We start from the raw sequence: 21,243 nt of genomic DNA, 5'->3' as shown, positions 1-21,243 counted from the left end.
GGATAGTTGTCACTATGCAGTTAACTGAATGGGGCTATACAGCTGTTGTTTCCATACTTTACTGAGTTTCATTTGTACAATGTTAGTAAAAATCATAAATGGGTTATTGGAGACTGATTTAGACTGGCTGCTTTTTTTTTAATAAAAACGACTATTGTTTGTAGGGTTTCTATGTCGCGTTGCGTCTTGTAGCGTGCGCACAGAATGGCCATGATGTCAACCTGAGCAGTCTGAACTTGACTGTACCACCTCCCAAATTTGTAAGTAATATCTACCTAAATGTATGTATGTCTTGTATGAGAACTAAGGCTTCAGTTGGAACGCTGTAATAATCTTCTGTTTCATAAATGTCATGGTTCTGAGACTTCAGGCTGCTGTCAGGCTGTTCCTTAAGATAGCTGCAGTCATGGCAGCCATAGTCCTGTCTTCCTCAGTCATATGTACCAGCACCTTCCTGGACTGCAAAACTGATGCAAGTTTTACTACGCTCAGCTTGTTCAGGAAGCTGATGTGGCTAAACTCTAAATTTATGAAAGAAGAAAAGAAAAAAAAAAAAAAAGAAATTACTTTCTGACTCAGTCAACAGGAGTCTGTGGTAAAGGGCACGACTGCAGCTTTGCCTGCAGCAGCTGCTGTGGGACCCCCTTTAATGTGTCTTAGTTCTGTGTTTGTGTACTTAGTGCACATGAAGTCCTTATCCAAGTACTGTAATAGAATAATCAGTATGACTTATTTTTTTATTTGGGCACACGTGCAGCCTTTTTTCTTTTTTCAGTGTAGTTAAGCTTCATATCTATAACCATCTCTTAAAGCAATTAGTAAGGATTAGAGAGAGAAGTGTGTGTATGTATTTTTATATATATATATATATATATATATATATACATATACATAAAAAAAATCTTTAATTTTTAGCATGACACTAGCAGTCCTTTGCTGATCACACCACCTTCAACAGAGACTCACTGGGCTGTTAGGGTAAGTATAAAAAACAACACATTCCATCCGTTCTTTAAAAGTAAATATTTTCCTTGTCTGTAATTTTCCCAGTGATAGAATTTTTTATCAAATATATTTCACATTTCAGAAGTCCTCCCTTTCTGATGACAGATTTGTGCACAATAGAGAATTCTGAGCTGTAGTTTTGTATTTGAAATAAGTATTAAACAAGGCTTTGACAACCCCTGGTGTGATGTTTTTAAGACACAATGAATTTAATCTTCTGCCTGGATTTCTTCCAGTATCCTAATAGTAGGCACTTTCATGTTTGTATAAAGGAACCCCACTGAGAACAGCAAAGCATTTCACCAAATCCGTCCTGAAGTATTAATTTAAAGCTGGAGTTCATATGTTCTAATTAGTAGTCAGTGATACACACTGTATATATCATTGGAAAACAGTAACTTTCGGTACATACATGGGAATACTTGGATTTAGTTAATTTTCAAATGCAGACATATTCTAAAAGACTTTCTAATAGAATAACTTTTAATGCTGATTTTTTTTGTACTCGCATGTTGCAATTTAAAGTGGGAAGCAAATTATTTGAGATGAACATTTTTTTGTTCTATGGAGTTTGTCAAAGTTTGTTTAAAATCTGGTCAGCAGTGTTTTAATCAGAATGCATTGTCCTTTTAGAACACTACGGAAACATGTTGTATGCTGCATGTTAAAATCTTGTAGCTATCATAACCTTAGCTTTGAAATTAAGCTCCTAAATCTAGCTCCATGGGGTTTACGTTTAAATACAGCATGGTGGCACTTGCAAGAAAGCTTGGACATTTAGAATGAATACATTGCTGACCAATCTTAATTTCTTGCAAGATCTCATTTTCAACACTCACACAGGCACACTTTTTTACTTATTCAGGCTATTTCTTACCAACTAGGTGGAAGAAAAAGCAAAGTTTGATGGTATTTTTGAAAGCCTTTTGCCAGTAAATGGTTTACTTTCAGGAGACAAAGTAAAACCAGTACTGATGAATTCAAAGCTACCTCTTGATATCCTAGGAAGGGTAAGTATGCTGTTTAGATTTAGCAGTTCTCTATTTAGCTTCTCGTAGTTGCAATGTTAAATATTTAAATGTAACTCACCAACATAGATCAGGTTTTGGCTGAGATTTTACATTGAGTGCATGCTATAAAGCAAGAACATTAAGTAGGCTCTGAAGTCTTCCACTTAGAAATAAGAATAATAGTAGTGATTTTGTCCCTAGAGTAGATTGGCTTCGTTATCTCTGTATTCATTTTAAGAGCTGGAAATTTTGATTTTTGGTTGTTTAAACACAAGAGAAAGCTCTAAACCATAATAGGTTTTATAACATTATATTTCACTGTTTTGTCATTTTTACAAATACGGGTTATTAGACATATGATTAAATCTATCCACTGTTTGTATGAGAGAACACTTTAAAACATCTTCATTTATTGTAGCTGTCAAATCGTCAAGTATTTTTTCATGTATATTTATAAATCCTTCTGAGATCTGAGTTTAGTGCATCCATTGCATATTTGCATGGGAAGCAAACCTTAAAGTATTTTTCTGCTTCCATTTAAAATATGTGTTCTTTAATGTTTTGCATATTGATATGACTGCGAATGAATACATTCTATGTAAGAGCTGTATCTGCGGTACAGACTTTCATCTCTTCAGGAAAAACTGCCTCTGTATTATCTGTATTTCTCTGTATATCTACAAAATCTAAATATGACTTGTTTCAATTCTCTACCACTATGAAGTACTCAGTCTTGAAAGGCTTTGTATTTTATCTTGTTGTTGTCACAATAGAAATTCAGGAAGCTTTTTCCCATTCCAGAAAAGTTTGTGCACAAGATGGGGGACTGAGGAAATGGGGAAAGGACTAAGCGAACTAACTGAAACTTGTACAGGGGTCCAGTGATAAAGCTGGGAGTAGAGTTCAGATGCCTGAGCCTCAGTCGTAGCATTCTGTCCACTCTACTGCACCGTCTCCAAGTCTCATTGATGATTAAACAGTGTTAGCTGGTGGCTGAGCGTTAGGGTACACGAAGTTTTGTATCCTCCTAATTCTCGTTGGCTGTACTTGACCTAATAATGAACTAAAGCTGATAGAAACTTAAATTCTCTCCTGTCGAAAATTTTGGGGGGTGGACATATTTTTTTGACTAAAAATGAAAACTAGAAATTTAGGAATGGAATGCAATTTAGAAACGTATTGACTTTTCTAAAAATATTTTAACTTTCTTATAAGACAAATCTGGACGATCTGCTAGCCCACACTTGCTGGACAATTCTGAAAGCCACATCTGGGTGGTTTTTGTCAGTCTGATGACTCCTTAATTGCAACATAGAAAGATGACAAACTTACCTGTGTTGCGTCCAGAATTTGTTAGAGCCAGCGTTGATTCACATTGCCAGAAAACGCTAATCCAGTCTTTTCAGAGACTGGATTAATTAATCAGAGAATGTTTAGCTAGGCCTAATATAGCTAATATGATCTCCACAAAGATCTATTAGGAGTCTTTAGAGAGCATGCTTAATTTGATGATGATAAACATCAAAAGCACAAAATGCAACTTGTTCTCTAAATCATTGTTTTTGTCGTAATTGCTGTAGGTCTGGGATCTCAGTGATATTGATAAAGATGGTCATCTGGACAAAGATGAATTTGCTGTGGTAGGTTGCTTTGAATTCTCAATTCACAGTGTGTCTGCTAGAGCAAACTGCTCAGTTTTTTCTGAAAAGCTTTGCAGCTTTCTGTGCTACAGTCCACTGTTCTAATCTAAATTGTTCGTATGAAGCTATTAAATGATCTTTCTTAAATCCATCTACTGACCCTTGCCTGTGTCATCAAGATTAAACATTTTGGAATTACATTCAAAATTATCTGCTCTGGTTTACATCTCTGATCTTACTGCCTGTGTTTTATTAATATGTAAAAGAATGACACTGGAAAGTCTTGTTGCTTTTTCTTATAATTGTTATTGTTATCTGGCCTTTCTGACTTTGCAGGCAATGCATTTGGTTTATAGAGCTCTTGAGAAAGAGCCAGTTCCTTCACTATTACCCCCTTCTCTCATACCACCTTCTAAAAGAAAGAAGACGCCTGTCTTTCCTGGAGCAGTTCCTGTTCTCCCTGCAAGTCCTCCGCCAAAAGATAGTCTCCGTTCTACCCCGTCTCATGGTAGTGTCAACAGTCTGAACAGCACAGGGAGTCTGTCTCCCAAGCACAGCATCAAACAGGCACAGGTACAAATCTTTTTTCTTCTCTTTTTTTTCCTTCTCTTTTTTTTTTTTTTTTGTATCAGTAAACTGCAGGAAAAAACTGCATTTTGATTTCTGCTTTATGCGAGCACTTTTCTGAAAATGCCTTTGTTGTTGGGTGATTTGGATGGAGGGAACGAAATGAGGATGGTAAGACCTGTAAGAATGGAAGCAGAGCAGATGAATTTTAGTCAGAGTGATCATGAGGTAGCAAATTTTATGGTGGATTTTCACTTTTCATAGAAAGGTTTTATTCGTGTATCTACTTTAATAGCAAAGAAATCATTAATCTACCTTCCAAAGCTCTTTTAGCATGAGGACTTACTATGCCTAGTTGGGTCCGTATTTCCAAAGGATGAATGCGTTTAAACTGATGAATAGCTGTTTGTCAGTATTTATAATTCGGATTAAAAGTATTAAGCTAAAACATTAATGGTAAGAGAGGAAATACCTATTTACCAATCAAATTTGGTTGTGCAAGGTGTTCGGCACGTCCAGCTCTGAATAATGTCATATATAGTCAGTGTGTTTGTAAAGACTGTTTATCTTCTTTTGAAATATACAACTTTGTTTTACAGCCATCTGTGAACTGGGTAGTACCTATGTCTGAAAAAGCGCGATACGACGAAATTTTCTTAAAAACCGACACAGACATGGATGGTTTTGTGAGTGGCCAAGAAGTAAAGGACATTTTTATGCATTCAGGTCTGTCTCAGAATCTCCTAGCACATATATGGTAAGAATTCCCTAGCAGCTGCCTTTTTGTAACGTGCTGATCTGGTCAGATTATCCAGCCAGAACTGTGATCCTAACATTAAAAGAAAAAACAAAAATCCAAATGAAAAAAAACCACCTGTTTTACTTGTCTGTTGCCATACTACGATATGTGGGCTATATGGAAAAACAAGGGATAAATAAATACTCACTTTGCTTTTCTGGGAGGGGGGCATAGGTCAGTCTTTGAATTGTGATTGTTTTTTGAAGTTCTAGTGCTCTAAATATTTTCTCAGAGTAACACGGTTCTGTTCAGTTATGTATGTCTAATAAAATACTGCTCTGTTTATGGAACTCTTTTACTAGAACAAGCAACTGATGAAGATGAATCAAAAGAAATTACGTGTATATGTGGTAGAAGAGAAATAAGCTTTTCTTGTTTATGAGTATGATCTATTTTTTACCAGGGCTTTGGCAGACACAAGACAGATGGGAAAGCTAAGCAAAGATCAGTTTGCACTAGCAATGTATCTCATTCAGCAGAAGGTCAGTAAAGGGATTGATCCTCCACAAGTGTTGACCCCAGATATGATCCCTCCCACAGAGAGGAACACTCCCATACAGGTAGGTCATTGATTATTTGTAGATAATACTGAGCTTATGTGCTTTGAAAGTAGTGGGCTTTGAGTATTCATGTTGTCAATTTTTTCCTTTTTTGGTAGTATTGTGGTAAAGGGTTGCCAATATTTTTTTTTCTTGTCTCCTCTTACAAAATTCTTTAGCATTTGAAAATATACACACATCTTTAACAAGACCGTAAATAAAGAAGAATGCAGTAGAATATACCATACATAAAGGAATAATGCCACTGAGAAAAGTCTAACATGAAAAATACTCCTTTGTCATAGAGAAGGGTTGGGTTGTTTTTTTAACTTCAGGGAACTGTTAAAAGCAACTGTTACGAGCTGGTTTAGTAGCCTGTGCCTGATTCTGCTCACTTCCAAATGAAAGGGGATGACTTCCTAATTTCTGGGACTTGGTGGTTTATTCATCCCTTGCAGCATGACAGTCCCTAGTCCTAATCCATCACTGTTAATACCATTTTACTGCAGTATCTAATCTTCTACTGAACCTGCTTTGTTCCTTTCCTCAGTAATGTGTTAGTGTGTTTCTGAAACTTCTGTCATGTCAGTACATTCATCTTTTCTATAAATCACACAGTATTTTCCTTTACGTTTTTATTTTCCCTAACCAGAAAGCTTTTCAGCCTCTAAATATATTTTAATTGTTGCTGTTGCTCTGGTCCTTTTAAAGTTTTTCCTATATCCTTTTTCTGTAGACTCTGTCAGGTTACTTGACCCCTGTAGGATCTGAGATCTCAGCACTAACAGAAATGCGTCGTGTGAGTAATTGTAACACCCAAAAGAATGCAAATTTGTTCATGTTCGCTACTTGTAACTTCAAAACAGTTTTTATTTCTACACCTTCTTCTGTCTCTTTCCTCTTGTGTTCTGTGACACTTGCTCTTGGCATGATGATAATGCCACAGTAGTGGGAAGTTATCGGCTGCTGACCTGGTGATAGTGCTTCCCTCAACAATTTGACTTGTAGCAGTCTGTCAGGAAGTTCTTTGACGGGCAGCTTGATGTTGGCACGTTGAAGTTATTAATGCACTAGTTCTCTGAACCTGTAGGCAATAAATATACCTTGGTGCAAGAGCTTTAAGCTTCCCATTATTTTCACTTCATTGTATCTTTTTTTTTTTTTTCATTTACTGTGGTTTAGCTCATTATAACATGAAATAAACTGTATGCTCCTGTGAACATAGCAGAATAGTTTTCTGTTCCTGTGGAACCATGGACTGTGTTCCCCTAATCAAACAGCAGCTCGTTTTAACTTATTTCACAATCATATTGGGTAACACCTTATTATGATCCTGTGCAGCATACAGTACAGGTCTCTCAGCAAATCTGTATCTAGTCAGAAAAGATAAAAGTGATATTAGAAGCTTTTGATTTGCTAGCTTGAAGAATTAGTCTGGATTATTGTTATCTATGATTACTTAATGGCATATTAACAAAAGAAATGCTCATCCAAAAATGAGGACGTAATTAACTTATTTAAACTGGATATTCACCTATTGTTTCTGCAAAAAATGTCAGATTTTACTATGCTATATGTTTGTGGTTTGTTGGTTGGGTTGTTGGGGGTTTTTTTTATATTGAATAAAGCCAAACTCCATGCCTATCACAGCAATCTCAAAGTGAGCAAGTAAGCAAACTGTACTTACTTCTTTTTAAAATGCTGTTTAAAAATGGTGGTTCTCCTGATTTGTCATACTAGCAGTGAGTTCAGGTTGCAGTTTTTGCTGAGTTGCCGTGATTTTTTTCAAAAAGCTATCAATCCTTTTTATAATAATGACAAATTTTTTATCAAATGCTGAGATCCTTTCTTAAGAACTTCTAATGACAATTTTCTTGTTTAAAAGGCAAGTGGTACCCACTGCATCTTCCCTGATTGACACCTGAATGGCTGTAGGAATGACCTGCACTGCAGGAAATTGGGCATAATTGCAGAAATTGTCATTAATTTGTGTTAGGGCTCAAGAAGACTGAAATTACAATCTGATTTCATTAAGTTCCCTGGAAGTTTTGCTACTGACTGTAGCAGAGCTGGGTTTTTAGTTTTTTAATTTTAATTCTACCACTGCCTGCAGTTTATTCATTGACATTGTGCATGTCCTTTAACTGCTGTGTGTTTTAACTCTCCCATCTGTTAAATGGGCTTAGGGAAAATTCCCCTGTCTCCCAGCAGACTTGTGTGGCATGCTTGGTGGTTGTTGCATAATAATTTGATGTCTCCCATAGAATTTTGCAAATACATAAAAAGAGGATTGTGTCTCGCTATTTCATTCTTAACAGGATAGTTCAAGTTCCGTTGGATCAGGAGAATTTACAGGGGTGAAGGAACTGGATGATATTAGTCAAGAAATTGCACAGCTGCAAAGGTAATAGTTGTGGACTATTAACAAAATCATGGACTAGGAGAACCAATTAAGTATACAATACTGATGTGTCCATTGTTTTTGTTTTCTGGTAGTAAATTTATCATAACTTGTCACTGAAGTTGGTGACAGGTTTCCCCCTGATATCCTACAATTAGCCAATTGTGTAAAGCTGGCCTGGATTCTACCAGGTGATTTCAGAAGATTGATTATGGAACAGATAGTATTTTTTGAAGAATAATTGATATGTATACACCTTGGCTCCTTCAAAGAATATACCAGAATATGGGCTGGCATTTTTAGCTGCGGGTGTTTCCAGAATAATATTGATTGATTTCTTTGTGTGCATGCATTTGTGTGTTGTATTATTTAACTGATGATGAATACATGTGCTTGTTTATCTTATAGAGAAAAATATTCGCTGGAGCAGGACATTAGAGAAAAGGAAGAATCAATCAGACAGAAAACCAATGAAGTTCAGGTAAAAACTTTGTTTATCATTATTAATTTTCATTTTAATTTAAAATTATATATGGGGAATTAAGCATTCTTTGTCTTCCCTTATGTTGCTTCTGGGCAAGTCTTTCTTTTCTCTTTTCGTGGGATTTTCCTCGAACTTACAGAAATAGCTTTATTTTCCTGTTCTCCATCAGAAACGTTTTCTTCTGATGCTGGTTAGTATAAATAGAAGATGATACATGAACAGTTTGAAATGTCTTTTTGCTAGTGCTTGACTAACACTGCAGTTTAGGAAATTATTGTTCAAAGAGTGTTGGTTTTGTTAATTAGGATAGCTCAATTACAAGTGCTCTGTGTCACAGTCTCTTTCCATCTTGTGGGCACTGATTTACTTCCTGATGTCTCATACGAGTTCCTGCAGAAACAAAACGTACGCGTGCAGGGAATAGCCTACATGATATAGAAAGTCTTCTGGAGCTTGCTAGCCTGTGTGTCTGTCCTTGATCATTCCTATAAGACAGCAGCTAAATGTAAGTTACAAACTGTGGAATTTTCCTCAGGAACTGCAAAATGATTTGGACAGGGAGACAAGTAACTTGCAAGAACTAGAGGCTCAGAAACAAGATGCCCAAGACCGCCTGGATGAAATGGACCAGCAGAAAGCCAAACTGAAAGATATGCTGAATGATGTAAGGCAGAAATGCCAGGAAGAAACACAGGTGGTGAGTGTACGTTAATTCTGGACGTGCTCAAGAGTATTGTGCCTTTTGTTGAAGGACATTCTATTTATTTAATTCATTTTTACCATAAATAGCAATTTCCACACAAATCCAGAGGTCCAAGAAAGGACTGTATAATACTTGATAACTTTATAATACTTGATAAATGTTTGAATGGAAAAGGAGCCAAGTTCAGAAAACTACAAGATGACCATCTAAGAAACACCTTTTAATTACCTTTATAATTAGTGTGGTATTTCTATCATTTAAAATAGTAATTTGTCTTGATGTTATCGAATGTCCTACGTACTTCTATCAAGGATTTTGTGTAACGTACTAAGAAGCATGCAGTTCTTCGTGTTAAGTCCTTATTATCTTCCTTAGCAGTTGATAGGTTGTTTTACAACTTTCTAGTATCTATTATAAATTTATAAAGTTACATTTATTTCAAATTTCACTCTGATTTTTGTAATGTTTTGTTTCAGATTTCATCACTAAAAATGCAGATTCAATCTCAGGAATCAGATTTAAAATTACAGGAAGATGACCTCAATAGAGCAAAAGCAGAACTGAATCGCCTCCAGCAAGAAGAGACTCAGCTAGAGCAGAGCATCCAGGCTGGAAAAGTGCAGCTTGAAACAATAATCAAATCTTTAAAATCAACACAGGAAGAAATAAACCAGGTATTCACTGTAGTTCATACAACTTCTTTTTTGCTTCCCGGAAGACCAAGAGTTGAACATCACCTAGAAAGATTATTTTTCAGAAGAGGGAAAAAAAATATTGGTTCATGAAATAAGCCTTTTTGACTGGTGCTTAGTAGGTTAATTCCTAGTTTGAGTCAAGAAAAGTTCAACTCTGGTGGGGGGAAAATGCCATAGTCTGGCAACCATGTTTAACGATAATGACAGCGTTATTGAATGGGTAACATACTAAAGTATTTTTCACTGTTTAGGCAAGAAGTAAACTTTCTCAACTTCAAGAGAGCCATCAAGAAGTCAATAAGAGTATAGAAGAATATAATGAAGCTCTCAACGGGATTCACGGTGGTAGTCTGACGAATTTAGCAGACATAAGTGAAGGCCTCGGGCAGACGGAAAGAAACAATTATGGAGCTATGGTAAAAAAAAAAATAATACTGTTGTTTAGCGTATTTTAGAATAATTAGGTTTGTGACTTGCACCTAGTCTGAAATAGTTAAGATGTTTTAGTTGGCTTTTGGTATGTTGGCAAATACTGTGATTCCTGCAAGGCAGCAATCTCCAGGGCAAAGATTTTAATGCTGGTAGAAAACCTGATTTTTAAGCTTTGGGTTAGGATTGTTAGGATCGTGTACCTGTGTAACTGTAACAGTATGGATATATAAGCAAACTCTAATTACGGAAACAAAGAGAAAAGGTCATGTTAACCCTTGACTTGTAACCTGTCACACCTTTAGTCTCAGCAAGCAGGTAGGACTTTATTTCCAATTCAAGTGTTCTGGTTTCTTCTTTTCTTTCTTCAAGATTTTTACAGTCAATTTCTGTTGGGTATCTGTTGTGGATTTGGATATTTTATAATACTCCAAATCACAAGATTTTTCATTTTTTAAGCCTGTTTCTTTGCTTTAAATATAAAAGTTGCATACTTGCTTGATTCTGCTTGCACATCTACTTGGTGCTTCCTCATTAGGGAAATATATCTTCCAGAATCCTTGTAAGCACAGGTTTTAGTACGAAGTTAAATATATATTGTGTATAGTTTCTTAATAAATATTCAGCAGGCACGCTACCTTTCTGCCCTGCTTCACACTTTTTCCGTAAAAATGAAATGCTTAAAAGCAGAAAAGTGTAGAGGAAAAACAACAATACATTGAGAGATGTGTTCTTAAAACACTTTAGTTTCTGTGCTTGCATGGCTTGCATAAACTTTATGTTTAATTTCCAGTGGAAACATCCGGATGTTTCTCTTATTTGCAAAACCTGAGAATCATTAACCAGAAGAAAACTGCAGTTTTGTTCATAGTAAATTTTTTAAACCATTGTGTCCTTTTCCTGTTTCTTAATTCTTCCTTCCTCTTCCTCTTGTCCCCACCTCTCTCCCTGCTGTTCTGAGAAGCATTAGTTAAGACTACTTCATTTGCATCTTGTAAAGGCATGACACAAATCCCATGTCTTTCTTGTGTTGGAGGCAGTGTAAGTGGGTAGTTGTTATTAGATATTTCTTACGTTAATGTGGAATGACGTTGATTGTCACTGGGGCTCTGTTGTGCAGGTGCTGTGGCAAGGACTGGTTTCATCAGAGACCCCAAACAGACGTAAGACGGGGTATGAGATGCAAATGATGAAGAGGTGTCACAGCTTTAGTTTACTTGTAAAGGATTTTTTTGTAACTTGACAAAGCTATGGGTTGGATTCCACTGACAAACCTCTCAATTGTCAAAATGTTGGGGTGACACTCATCCTGCCATGTAGTGCTTTGCAATGCAAAGTCAGTACTTGGAACCTTAAGCTGAAGAATGAGTTAACAAGGAGCAATCTTGTGTATGACTATTCAGTAGTAATTTCTTGTATTTGTAGTCCACAAATGATTTGTGGATCCATTTCTTCTAAATAACTGTCTTACCTGAAGCTGAGCTGTAAAATAACTGGGAGAGAAGAGATTTTGGATAGTGTGGTGGTTGGAGTTTTGGTTTTGTTATTTAAGTGTTTGAGAACTGAATATATTAATGAGACAAACATTTCAACCTTTTATTGGTACCTGTATGTACTTTTGATGTTCTGTGTAGCCCAAGGCTACACATTTCTTTCTGCTGTGTAATTACTTCTGCTTAGAAGCCACTTATTCAGAAAGTTCTTTAGGAAGTAATTTTTAAGATCATTAAACAGGAACCCAGATACCCTAGAATTTCTGCTAAATGGCTAACTGAGCATTTTAATCGTGGGAAGTTGCTGTAATGTTTCTCCTCTTAATTTTTAGGATGATCCATTTAAGAATAAAGCCTTGGTGTTTACCAATAATACACAAGAATTGCATACAGACCCATTCCAGTCAGAAGATCCCTTCAAATCTGATCCGTTTAAGGGAGCAGACCCTTTCAAAGGCAGTAAGTGACCAGTGTTTTAGCTGAGACCTTGAAGACCAATCGTTGAGTAAATGATATTTTCACAAACTTTTATCATCTTGCTAAGTAGTGGATAAAACAAATGATTTTTCTATTCTGCATAGGTGACCCATTCCAGCATGATCCTTTTGCAGAACAACCACCTGCTCCAGCAGGTAATAGCCCTTTTGATGACAGGACAGATGTGATAGAAACAATTTGTAGCCAAGCTCAAAGACTTCCAAGGTTTCCCTGGCTTCAGATTTTTCGTTTGCATGTGGGAACATAGAAACCTTGACAGGGTGTGCATTTGGGATCAATATGTTAATGAGATGCATGTAACTCTCTATAAAGTCCATAACCTTAATATAAACACGTACTTATTAAAACTTGGTAAATACCCTGTATAGAGAGGTATCTGGAAGTTTGTCAGATTTACGAAATCATTGTGGTTTTTTAATAAGAAAAATTAGATGAGTGAGTATGAGGTCAAATATAGAATAGTTTATTATGGACACAGTAGGTGCTACATTCTCTTTACTTTTTAATACTCCTAGATCCATTTGGAGGCGATCCATTTAAGGAAAGTGACCCATTTCGTAGTTCTGCCCCTGAGGATTTCTTCAAGAAACAGGTGAAGAGTGACCCATTTACCTCAGATCCATTCACAAAACCCCCTGCTTTACCCTCAAAGGTCAGTAATTTTTAAATCTACACATCATAATTTCTTTACTATTGACAAGTTCAGACAAGTTGTCTGAAAGCAAAAAGGAATGAAATATCACTAAATACTTTTCTTCCAACTGATGAAATATGATTAATTTTTTTCTTAAAATTGAGTATGGATTGTTAAGGCAATCAGGAGTTTGTTCATTCTCTCCAGTTCCATGATAATGGTGTATATTCACCATGAAGATGCAGTTAGGTGGATTATTTTTTTTTTTTTTTTCTGTTGGGAATTTCAACCCACCAGCACCCACTCATTCACACCGTTACCCTCATTCCGTTGATGTTTCTATTTGTGCAGTCACATAGTGAATCGGATCGAGGAACTGATCTGGCTAACGGATTTCTGATCCACCAGCACAGTGAAAGGACTGCACAGAACACATTTGTCAAATGTAGAGTCACGGTTCTTAAGCTGCCCTTACATGTATGTGTAGGGTTATTTTGGGAGAGGCAATGTGGATTTTTTGTTTTGTTTTTGTTAATTGAACCTTTCCTTCACCCTGTGGCACTCGTTGTCTGTTGCCACCCAAGGGTTAGAACAGTATTCCAGTGTCAGTCAGTGGGAGGTTAGTTTGTCTTGCAATGTAGGTTTGGATTTAGGTAACAGCAGACTTTCCAAACTGAATAGCAACTGTAAACACCATCTATTTAAAAAGAAGCGATATACAGACTCTCTGAATTAATAATAATGTAAATACCTGACCTGAATATTCAGTCCCTGTTGCTTAAAGATTGAAGACTTTGGGGTGTCACTTCTTATTTTTCCCTGGTAACTTGTATTTCAGTGTGATACACTTTTCACTTGAATGTGTTTTGCTTGTAGGTACTTGGTGTTTTGTTCAAGGCTCTCAATAGCCAAATGCATTAATAATGCGAATTTCCTGTAATCAGTCGATTTTATGCTACTATATATCCACTGAACAGAGTGGTCTGAAATTGGAAATCATTTGTCTTAAGGCAAGAGATTTTGATGTGCATAAAAAGACAAGCGCGCAGTACAGCAGAACAGTAATTATGTATATCTCTTCTTATTTAGCCTGACCCTTTTGAAAGCAGTGATCCTTTTACATCTTCCAGTATCTCTTCAAAAGGTCCAGGTAAGAAGAAAAAAATATTTTCTCATGAAGATGAATGAGGTATCTCTTTATGAAAGAAGATTCAAATGTAAAAGTTGAGAATAAAGAAGGTGTCTTGTGAACTGTTCGCAAATATCTTTGTGGTCCTATTATGAATTATGAAGATTAAGTCTTCGCATACCTATATACTTGACTTATTTCTTTTCTTTTTTTCCTTTTCCTCCAAACAACTGGTAGCAAACCTATTGTTTTATGGAATTCTCTTTAAACATCTCATGTCAGGTCAAAATCCAGGTGCCTAGTTTGTACTTCATTGTCACCAAGCATTCTTCATAATTCTTAAGTATTATTTTAATATTCTTTTTTTTCTGTATCTGTTTCAGATCCATTTGGAACACTGGATCCGTTTGGAAGTGGTGCTTTCAGTAGTGGTGAGGGATTTGCAGACTTCAGTCAGATGTCAAAGGTAAAGGTTACGAGGAAAGCAACTGTCCTTTTAAAAATGTATGTGCAGAGGTGTTTTTTTAAGGGTGTGAGATGACTGTAACTTTGCAGCTGACAATCCGCTTCTGTTAATTTTTTTTTTTCCGATCAACCTCACCAGTTACTTAGCAAAGCATTTTCCATGCATCTCAAACAGGGCAAAGTCTTAGCAAGACTGGTAGATTCAGCAGAGCTGAATCAACTTTTCATGAACGTTTTCAAATACCAGAGGAGCAAAAGAAATAACTTCTAATTTTCACTTGTAAGAAAAGGTACTTGTTCCAGATATTAATATATTTCCATGTCCAGCCATCCTGAAGTCTGCTTCTTGGATACTTCATCTCTCATAGTGTCCTCACTTGTTCTTAAACTTCTCCGTGAGTACAGGGAACCAGAGGAAGGTAGAAAACATGGTGTGCTGACATTTCATAGCTCTTAACAGAGTAGTCTTTTTTCTTGGGTTCTTGGTATAAACTGAGTAAATAGGGTATTTCAAATAGAACTAGGTCCTTACCTCCTCATCTGGATCGGTCACAGTCTGCTGTTAGCCTTCTGAGATGGAGTTTGGAATTTACAGTTACTTACATCAGTTATCCAATTTTCTACACTTAGTTCTACAAGAACGCTTCAACATTGTAGAGTAGATGTTAGAAAATAGATTATCCGTGTCACTGTGACTAATTGAACTTCTTGGGGTTTTTTTCTTACCGTTGTTACTCCGTTTTGTGGGGGGTTTAGCTCTCCGCTAGGTGGCAACAGTCTTTACAAATATTGATGTGTTTGGGTTGAGTTAGAAGTTTTAGCGAAAGTCAGACTGCGAGCTTTAGCCTTGCCTACAAAGTTCCTCTTTTTTCATTTCAGGATGATAAATTTCCCTGCATGGCGTAATTTTTTCGTGCCTTTTTTAATCAATAGCAGAGTCCTTCATAAGAGACAGCTGAATATAGGAAACATTAAACATATGGGTTTGGAATTTTCCTTGAGCTTTTACAAAAAAGACAAATAGCTGTGTGTAACTTAAGAAGAGCATAGAAAAAAGCTCTCCGTTCTCCAATCTACCATGTTTTTCCAGTTTCTATCATCATTCTGTTTATCAGAGCAAGGGCCAGAGTGTAGTATGACCGTTTGTTGCCAAATAGTAAAAAGCAGAGTTTTACTTCCTTTTATTTTTCTCATCAGCTTTTTGCTAGGGCTAAAAGTTCTAGAAGTACTTAAGTCATTAAGAGCGTAAGTACTTTTGAATGTTAATGAAGTCCTAGCACCTCTGTCAGTGGGCATTAGTCTCTTACACCACTGACATAATTCTGTAAATCTGTCCTCATTTTTTGAAGTTAATGCTTTTACTTGAGTTAAATTGTATCTTTCATGAAACAACAGGTATTATACAATGTGCTTACGTTCTTTTTCTTTTCTTTTTACTCATGTAGTCAGTAGCTTCAGACCCCTTCGCCTCCTCTTTTGGAGGGGTGGGATTCTCAGATGACCCTTTCAAAAGCAAATCAGACACACCAGCGTTGCCACCGAAGAAAAATGTCCCTCCGCGACCCAAGCCACCCAGTGGTAAGGAGGTTTTCCTTTTTTAATAGCCAATTCCCCCAATTTTCTGTGTATTATTGGACTTAAGGACAAGTTGACAGTCTTCTATCTTGTTATCTTATATTTCAACCATGGAGGAAGGTATGGGATTATCAGTAAATTGCCAGAAATTGTCAGTAAACCAGACTGGAACTCTTCAGGCTGGGAAACAGATGATTAGGGAGTGGTGTGACAGATCTGTAAAATCACTTGTGGCAGGGAAAATGGCGGGGGGAGAAATGTGTCTTTTCCAAGTAGGCAACAAATGAGATTAGTAAATGGCACCTTCAAAATAAACAAATAGGTTTGTTTTTATACAATACTCTAAATTTAGGACTTTTTTTTTTTTTTATTGCCAGAGAATATGGTGAATGCAAAAAAGTTTAAATGGGCTTTAAAAACAACTAGATAGTTCTTAGAAGAAAAATCCAACAGGAGCAACAGGGTCTACCAAAAGCCAAAGTACTCTTTCTGGCTCCGGTGTTCCTGAATGTCTGCAAGGTAGTCTGAAGTATGGCTGTGTCTTTACCTGGTTTTGATGTTCTTCCTGAGGCATCTGCCACTCGATACTAACAAGAACAGGGTACAGGGCTAGATAGACCTGTCCTGATCTGTCCAGGTATGATCATTCTTGTGTTCATGCATTGCTACATTAATTTAATATAAAACACTTTCTGGATATATGGCTCGTTCCTGCTTCAGGTCCATTATGTATGGAAATTCTTAGAGATGTTTGAATCCCCTGAATTGAAAATAAGATCTCTTTTAATGGAGATTCAGCCTCTACTTCTTCGTCTTCCCTAGAGTTGATTTTCAAAATATTCAGATACCAGTGAAACGGTTCTAAGAACTGAAGCCACTTAGAGCTGTTAGTTTCAAGTCTCCTTTTAACAACAGTGGTATAGTTCAGTTAATACTAGCAGTCAGCATTTAGTTGGCTCAAAAAAAAGAAAAAAGTTGGATTCTGTTTATGAATAGGCACATAATTCTGCACTGAACATGTGTGTCAACATCTAGTATTCTCCTGTATCCATTGACAGTGTTAGGAAGCATAACATAAAGAAAACAGATTAATTGTTCATGTCTCCCTTTCTAACTCTGTGGGTTGCCTAGCTTTCTGTTACTGCATTTCGTAGCAAAGCACGCACCCTGCACCCATCCTGTTTATAAAAGGTATTGTTGATCTGGCTGGTTTTGCAAACCAGTTATGCTAGAACTAGCTCCTTGGATAACATGAAAAGTGCTTTCTTTTGTCAGGGTATTCTGAAGATCTCATTAACTATCCCGTAGATTGATCCACAGTTTGCAAAATATTATTTACTACAATAGAATTATAAGCAAGCAGCATTAGTTTGTTCCTATTCCTATGATTTTATTGCTCAAGAGATGATGATGCACACTAAAACCCTGAAATCAAATGATGAGGTTCTGTGTAGGTGAGTAGTGATGAAGATTTGTCAGGAAATGCTCCAGGATTGTGGAAAAGGTCTTGAAGGGGTCTGCTCATGCTTGCTTTGTGTAAATATTCTCTACCATTGAGGTACTAGAGAGCCTTTAGTAATTAGAAAGCCCATAATATGTAATGATGACAAATATCAACTAATAGGAGACAAATGAATAGAAGCAGAAATATGAAAGCTGAAGGTAATCTTATTTGCCATTGTGAATGATGTTATTTTTCTGTATTTGGTTTTCAAGGAAAGTATGTAAGTGGCCATCTTTTTAGGAAATGTCTACATAAAATAATTTAGTGTTTAGAGGGCCTATAAAAAGTTGAATGAGTCAAACAAATACTAAATATACCTATATTATCTCTTTCATGTGGTTTCTTTCTGTTTCTTGTTCGAAACATGATTATTCCTAGCAAATACAGTGCAATAGTAGCAGTAAAGATGAGAAATACATGCCAGAAGATTGACTTGCCTACATGAGGTTTTTTTGGATTTATGTCTCTTCATTCCCTCTTTTGTACATATGGAGGAGTTTTGGAGAACGCTTAGCTTTAGTTTGTTTTGAATTTAGACATGTGCACTCAGCCTTTAATCAGTCTTTTAAAAAATTTGTTTAAATGTGTACCTTCCCCTCGTCTTGGGAGACACAATATTTGTAAGGTTCCGCTGCTCTACCAAAAGCAAATGTTGTTATGATAAAATAGACTAAGGAGGAAACAAAGCAAGGGTTTTTTTAAAGCAAATGAGCCTCATGTGCTTATGCAGTTATACTCCTCCCTTCCTTCCACAACTAAGGCAATCTTCAGTGGTTACTTAAAGCATGAGAAATTATATAGTAATATAGTGTGATTCTAGCGAGAGATACGGGTGTACAAGTGTGTGTTAGAAATGGGAACGCTGCTCAGAAAACAAACAACAGACAAGAAACTTCCGTTGTTTCTTACCTTTCTCATTGGTCTGTTTAATTAAAAAAACAAGTAGGTGATAAAGATCTTGCTGAAGGATGAATAAATGCTAGTTATTACCAGACAAATCTGTAGTTTGCCTTTCTGTTCCCACTTCATATTCTTTTTAGTAAAACTTACTTCTGTTGGGGGGGATTTTTAATATTGAAAAGCACTTGTGTGGTGTGCTTCATTTTGTCAGACAGGTGCAGTGAAGATCTAATATAAAGCTTTACTTGTCCTCAACACTCTACAGTCAGGTAGAAAATACTAATAAATATTTTTGCATATTTCTCAAGTAGTTTGTGATAGGCGAAACTAGCAAAATCCACTGGGGATGGTTCCCAGTTCAGCGCTTTTCTATCTGCAGGTTTTTTTAGGAGTTGTGTGACATGCAAGCATTCTCTGATCAATCCGTCAAGGGTGTCCTGGGCAATCAGGGTATGACCAACGTGTGCCCCAGTTCCCATCTTGCCCATGTGTCCGTTTTGCCCAGATGCATGAGGAGTTGTGCATCAGGTCACGTTTCTTCATGACAACAAAGGCAGAGCAAACCTTTGGCTCTGAGCATGGGGCTGGGGAAACGCTTGAGGCACAGCCTCTGCTTACCGTGTAGTGAAGGCCAGATCAAAAGGCCTTCAGATGTACCTGGAAAAACCTGGAAAAGGAATGTGTAGTTCAGCTGAGCTGCTCTCGTATAAAGGCTCTGGAGACAGTCTTCATACCAGGCTTCAGGGAATGGTTCTGCTGCTGCCGGCTTTGGACGCAGCAGGGTTGCAGTGGGCGATCGTTGTCTGACCTTGCAAATCTGGGCCTGTTTGCTGGCTGCTTGTAACGTGGAGATTGGTGGGTTGGGTTGGGTTGGTTGGGTTTAGTTGGTGTTTGTTTTTTTCCAAAGCTTGGACCTTCAGATCTGCTGACTGTGTTAGCAGATACTTCAGTTCAGAGCTGCCTGTGGTTGTTGCTATCTGGCAAGGACAGGCAAGCACTTGCTGTGGGGCATGGATTAGACACCCTTGAGATCTGTATCTTTCCCTTCTCGAAAACGAAGGTTAAGAGAGGGGCTGACAATCATGAGGTTATTTCCTTAAAATTGTATCTAGGCTGAATCTCAGGCTTACGTGTGTTCTGTCCTTCATTAAATCATTTTCCTTCTTTCTCACCCCTTTTTGAACCTAAGTCTTTCAAGATCTTTTAGATGTTACAGAGTCTTAAACTGATCCTTGCTTGGTCCAAGAGAAATTTCATTTGTTTGTTTTTTCTGATTAAATGCTCTGTTGTGTTTTTTCAATATAACTATTTAAAAGTAAAGTGCAGAATCTTTAAAGAGAATTGGAGGAAGGGTAATAAATCAGTGAATAAAGTAGAGAATGACGAGGAGAAGGTGTTTCAGAAGCAGCAAGCCTGGATACCAGTGTACATCAAAGCTCCAACATATCTGTTACATGCAAAGATTTGAAAAATCAGTATCTCTCTCCCTTACCTGGTTTAAGATTCTCTTTTTAGGTTGAGGAAGGTCAGTTAAGAAAAAGCTCTTTAGCACTTCTGACTAGACTGTTCTAATAAAAATCCACACGGGGAGTATGTGCGTGTTCTTTCTCTGCAGGAATACGTTCGTGGTTGTGAAGTTCCTAGTGGACATTAGGTTTCGTACAGCTCCCCCGGGACTTGGCTGAAGTAATTTGATGTTCACCAGGTGGTACTGGAGAACTTGAAGGTTTCTTTGGAGAGAAGGGGAAGGTTTTCTGTATTTATTGAATAATGCTCAAAAAGCAACAAAAAACTATCCAGATATAAACAGGCCTGTGCTTTGCCTAATCGGCTTTGATAAACAGAAAACACAACAATATTAATTACTTATAGTAACAAAAATAATAGTAGTGTATATTGACGTACTTAAGCAAAGGTGACCTGTGACAGGGATCTGAATTCCAGTGCAAATTATTTTCTCAAGTTGTCCTAAAACATAGCTAAGTTTTGTAGATTTATAAGTACGTTTTATTGTCTGTTACCTGTAGTGTTTAGCACTACCAAGCTTCTGGTCACTTGATATTTCTTACACTAGTTCTTGGGGTTTGCGGGACTTTTGTGTAATTAAGAATAAAAAAAAGTCCGAAAGAACCGATACACTGAAACCTGTCAGTTAAAATGTTTTTTGTAGGTTCTCACAGACTAACAATTATGTTTTCTGCCGTGAGCTGCAGATGGAAATCAGTCAGAGTTCACCGCTAACTAGTTTCTAGGTAAAAGTTGTTGATTACAAAAAGAGAGAAACAGATTTTTTTTTCTTTTTTTTTTTTTTTTTTTTTTTTAAAGTACAGGAAGTTGCTGTGTGGGTGTCAGTGATTGGGTTATAAGTAAAATTCAATGCTCTAGTGCTTTGATCGTGGGACCTACTGCTTTTGCCCCACCCTTACCACTTCCTTTAAATGCAGCACCATGCATTCCACATTGCGGTTATAACAGTACTGTTAACCAGTGATATTAGTGGAAGAACCTTCACCACTAACCAGTGTGTAACCTTCAACCTCTTCTAAATTTTTATTGCTTGCTTACAGTGGTTTTGACCTTTTTAACCTTGAAAGAATATAAAAGTCCTAAAAACGCAGAAAGAAAATGTACTTTCCAATTTCAGTGTGCTTTCTTCTTGCAGTGATTATTTAATAAAACCAATTATTTTTATCTCACTAGCTTTTTTAGCCTGTGTAAATGTCATAATTTATATTAAACATATTGTGTACTAGTGACTAATGGAGGTGGTGGA

General features: G+C 36.8%; 1 protein-coding gene across 10 annotated transcripts in view; it reads left to right on the top strand.

The window, feature by feature from the left end:
- The window catches only part of EPS15L1 (epidermal growth factor receptor pathway substrate 15 like 1), a 43,822-nt gene that overhangs the window by 7,512 nt on the left and 15,067 nt on the right, over window positions 1–21,243 (top strand). For 2 of the 10 annotated variants that reach the window (XM_054182268.1, XM_054182277.1), the window contains exons 5-23: window positions 165–260; window positions 916–978; window positions 1,890–2,015; window positions 3,596–3,655; window positions 3,992–4,228; window positions 4,822–4,979; window positions 5,425–5,581; window positions 6,297–6,359; window positions 7,879–7,964; window positions 8,370–8,442; window positions 8,981–9,148; window positions 9,625–9,822; window positions 10,095–10,259; window positions 12,098–12,224; window positions 12,347–12,397; window positions 12,779–12,915; window positions 13,987–14,047; window positions 14,410–14,492; window positions 15,937–16,069. In XM_054182268.1, coding sequence (XP_054038243.1) covers window positions 165–260; window positions 916–978; window positions 1,890–2,015; window positions 3,596–3,655; window positions 3,992–4,228; window positions 4,822–4,979; window positions 5,425–5,581; window positions 6,297–6,359; window positions 7,879–7,964; window positions 8,370–8,442; window positions 8,981–9,148; window positions 9,625–9,822; window positions 10,095–10,259; window positions 12,098–12,224; window positions 12,347–12,397; window positions 12,779–12,915; window positions 13,987–14,047; window positions 14,410–14,492; window positions 15,937–16,069 — 2,242 coding nt within the window. Of the gene's footprint in view, window positions 1–164; window positions 261–915; window positions 979–1,870; window positions 2,016–3,595; window positions 3,656–3,991; window positions 4,229–4,821; window positions 4,980–5,424; window positions 5,582–6,296; window positions 6,360–7,878; window positions 7,965–8,369; window positions 8,443–8,980; window positions 9,149–9,624; window positions 9,823–10,094; window positions 10,260–12,097; window positions 12,225–12,346; window positions 12,398–12,778; window positions 12,916–13,986; window positions 14,048–14,409; window positions 14,493–15,936; window positions 16,070–21,243 lie in introns of those variants that run through there. The other 8 variants (XM_054182269.1, XM_054182279.1, XM_054182275.1 and 5 more) reach the window with 8 other exon arrangements.

This window comes from Rissa tridactyla, chromosome 22, assembly GCF_028500815.1.
Source record: "Rissa tridactyla isolate bRisTri1 chromosome 22, bRisTri1.patW.cur.20221130, whole genome shotgun sequence".
In the NCBI taxonomy this organism is placed as follows: Eukaryota; Metazoa; Chordata; class Aves; order Charadriiformes; family Laridae; genus Rissa; species Rissa tridactyla.
The sequence above is the reverse complement of the archived record's forward strand: the minus strand, read 5'-3'. Positions and strand labels throughout refer to the sequence as shown.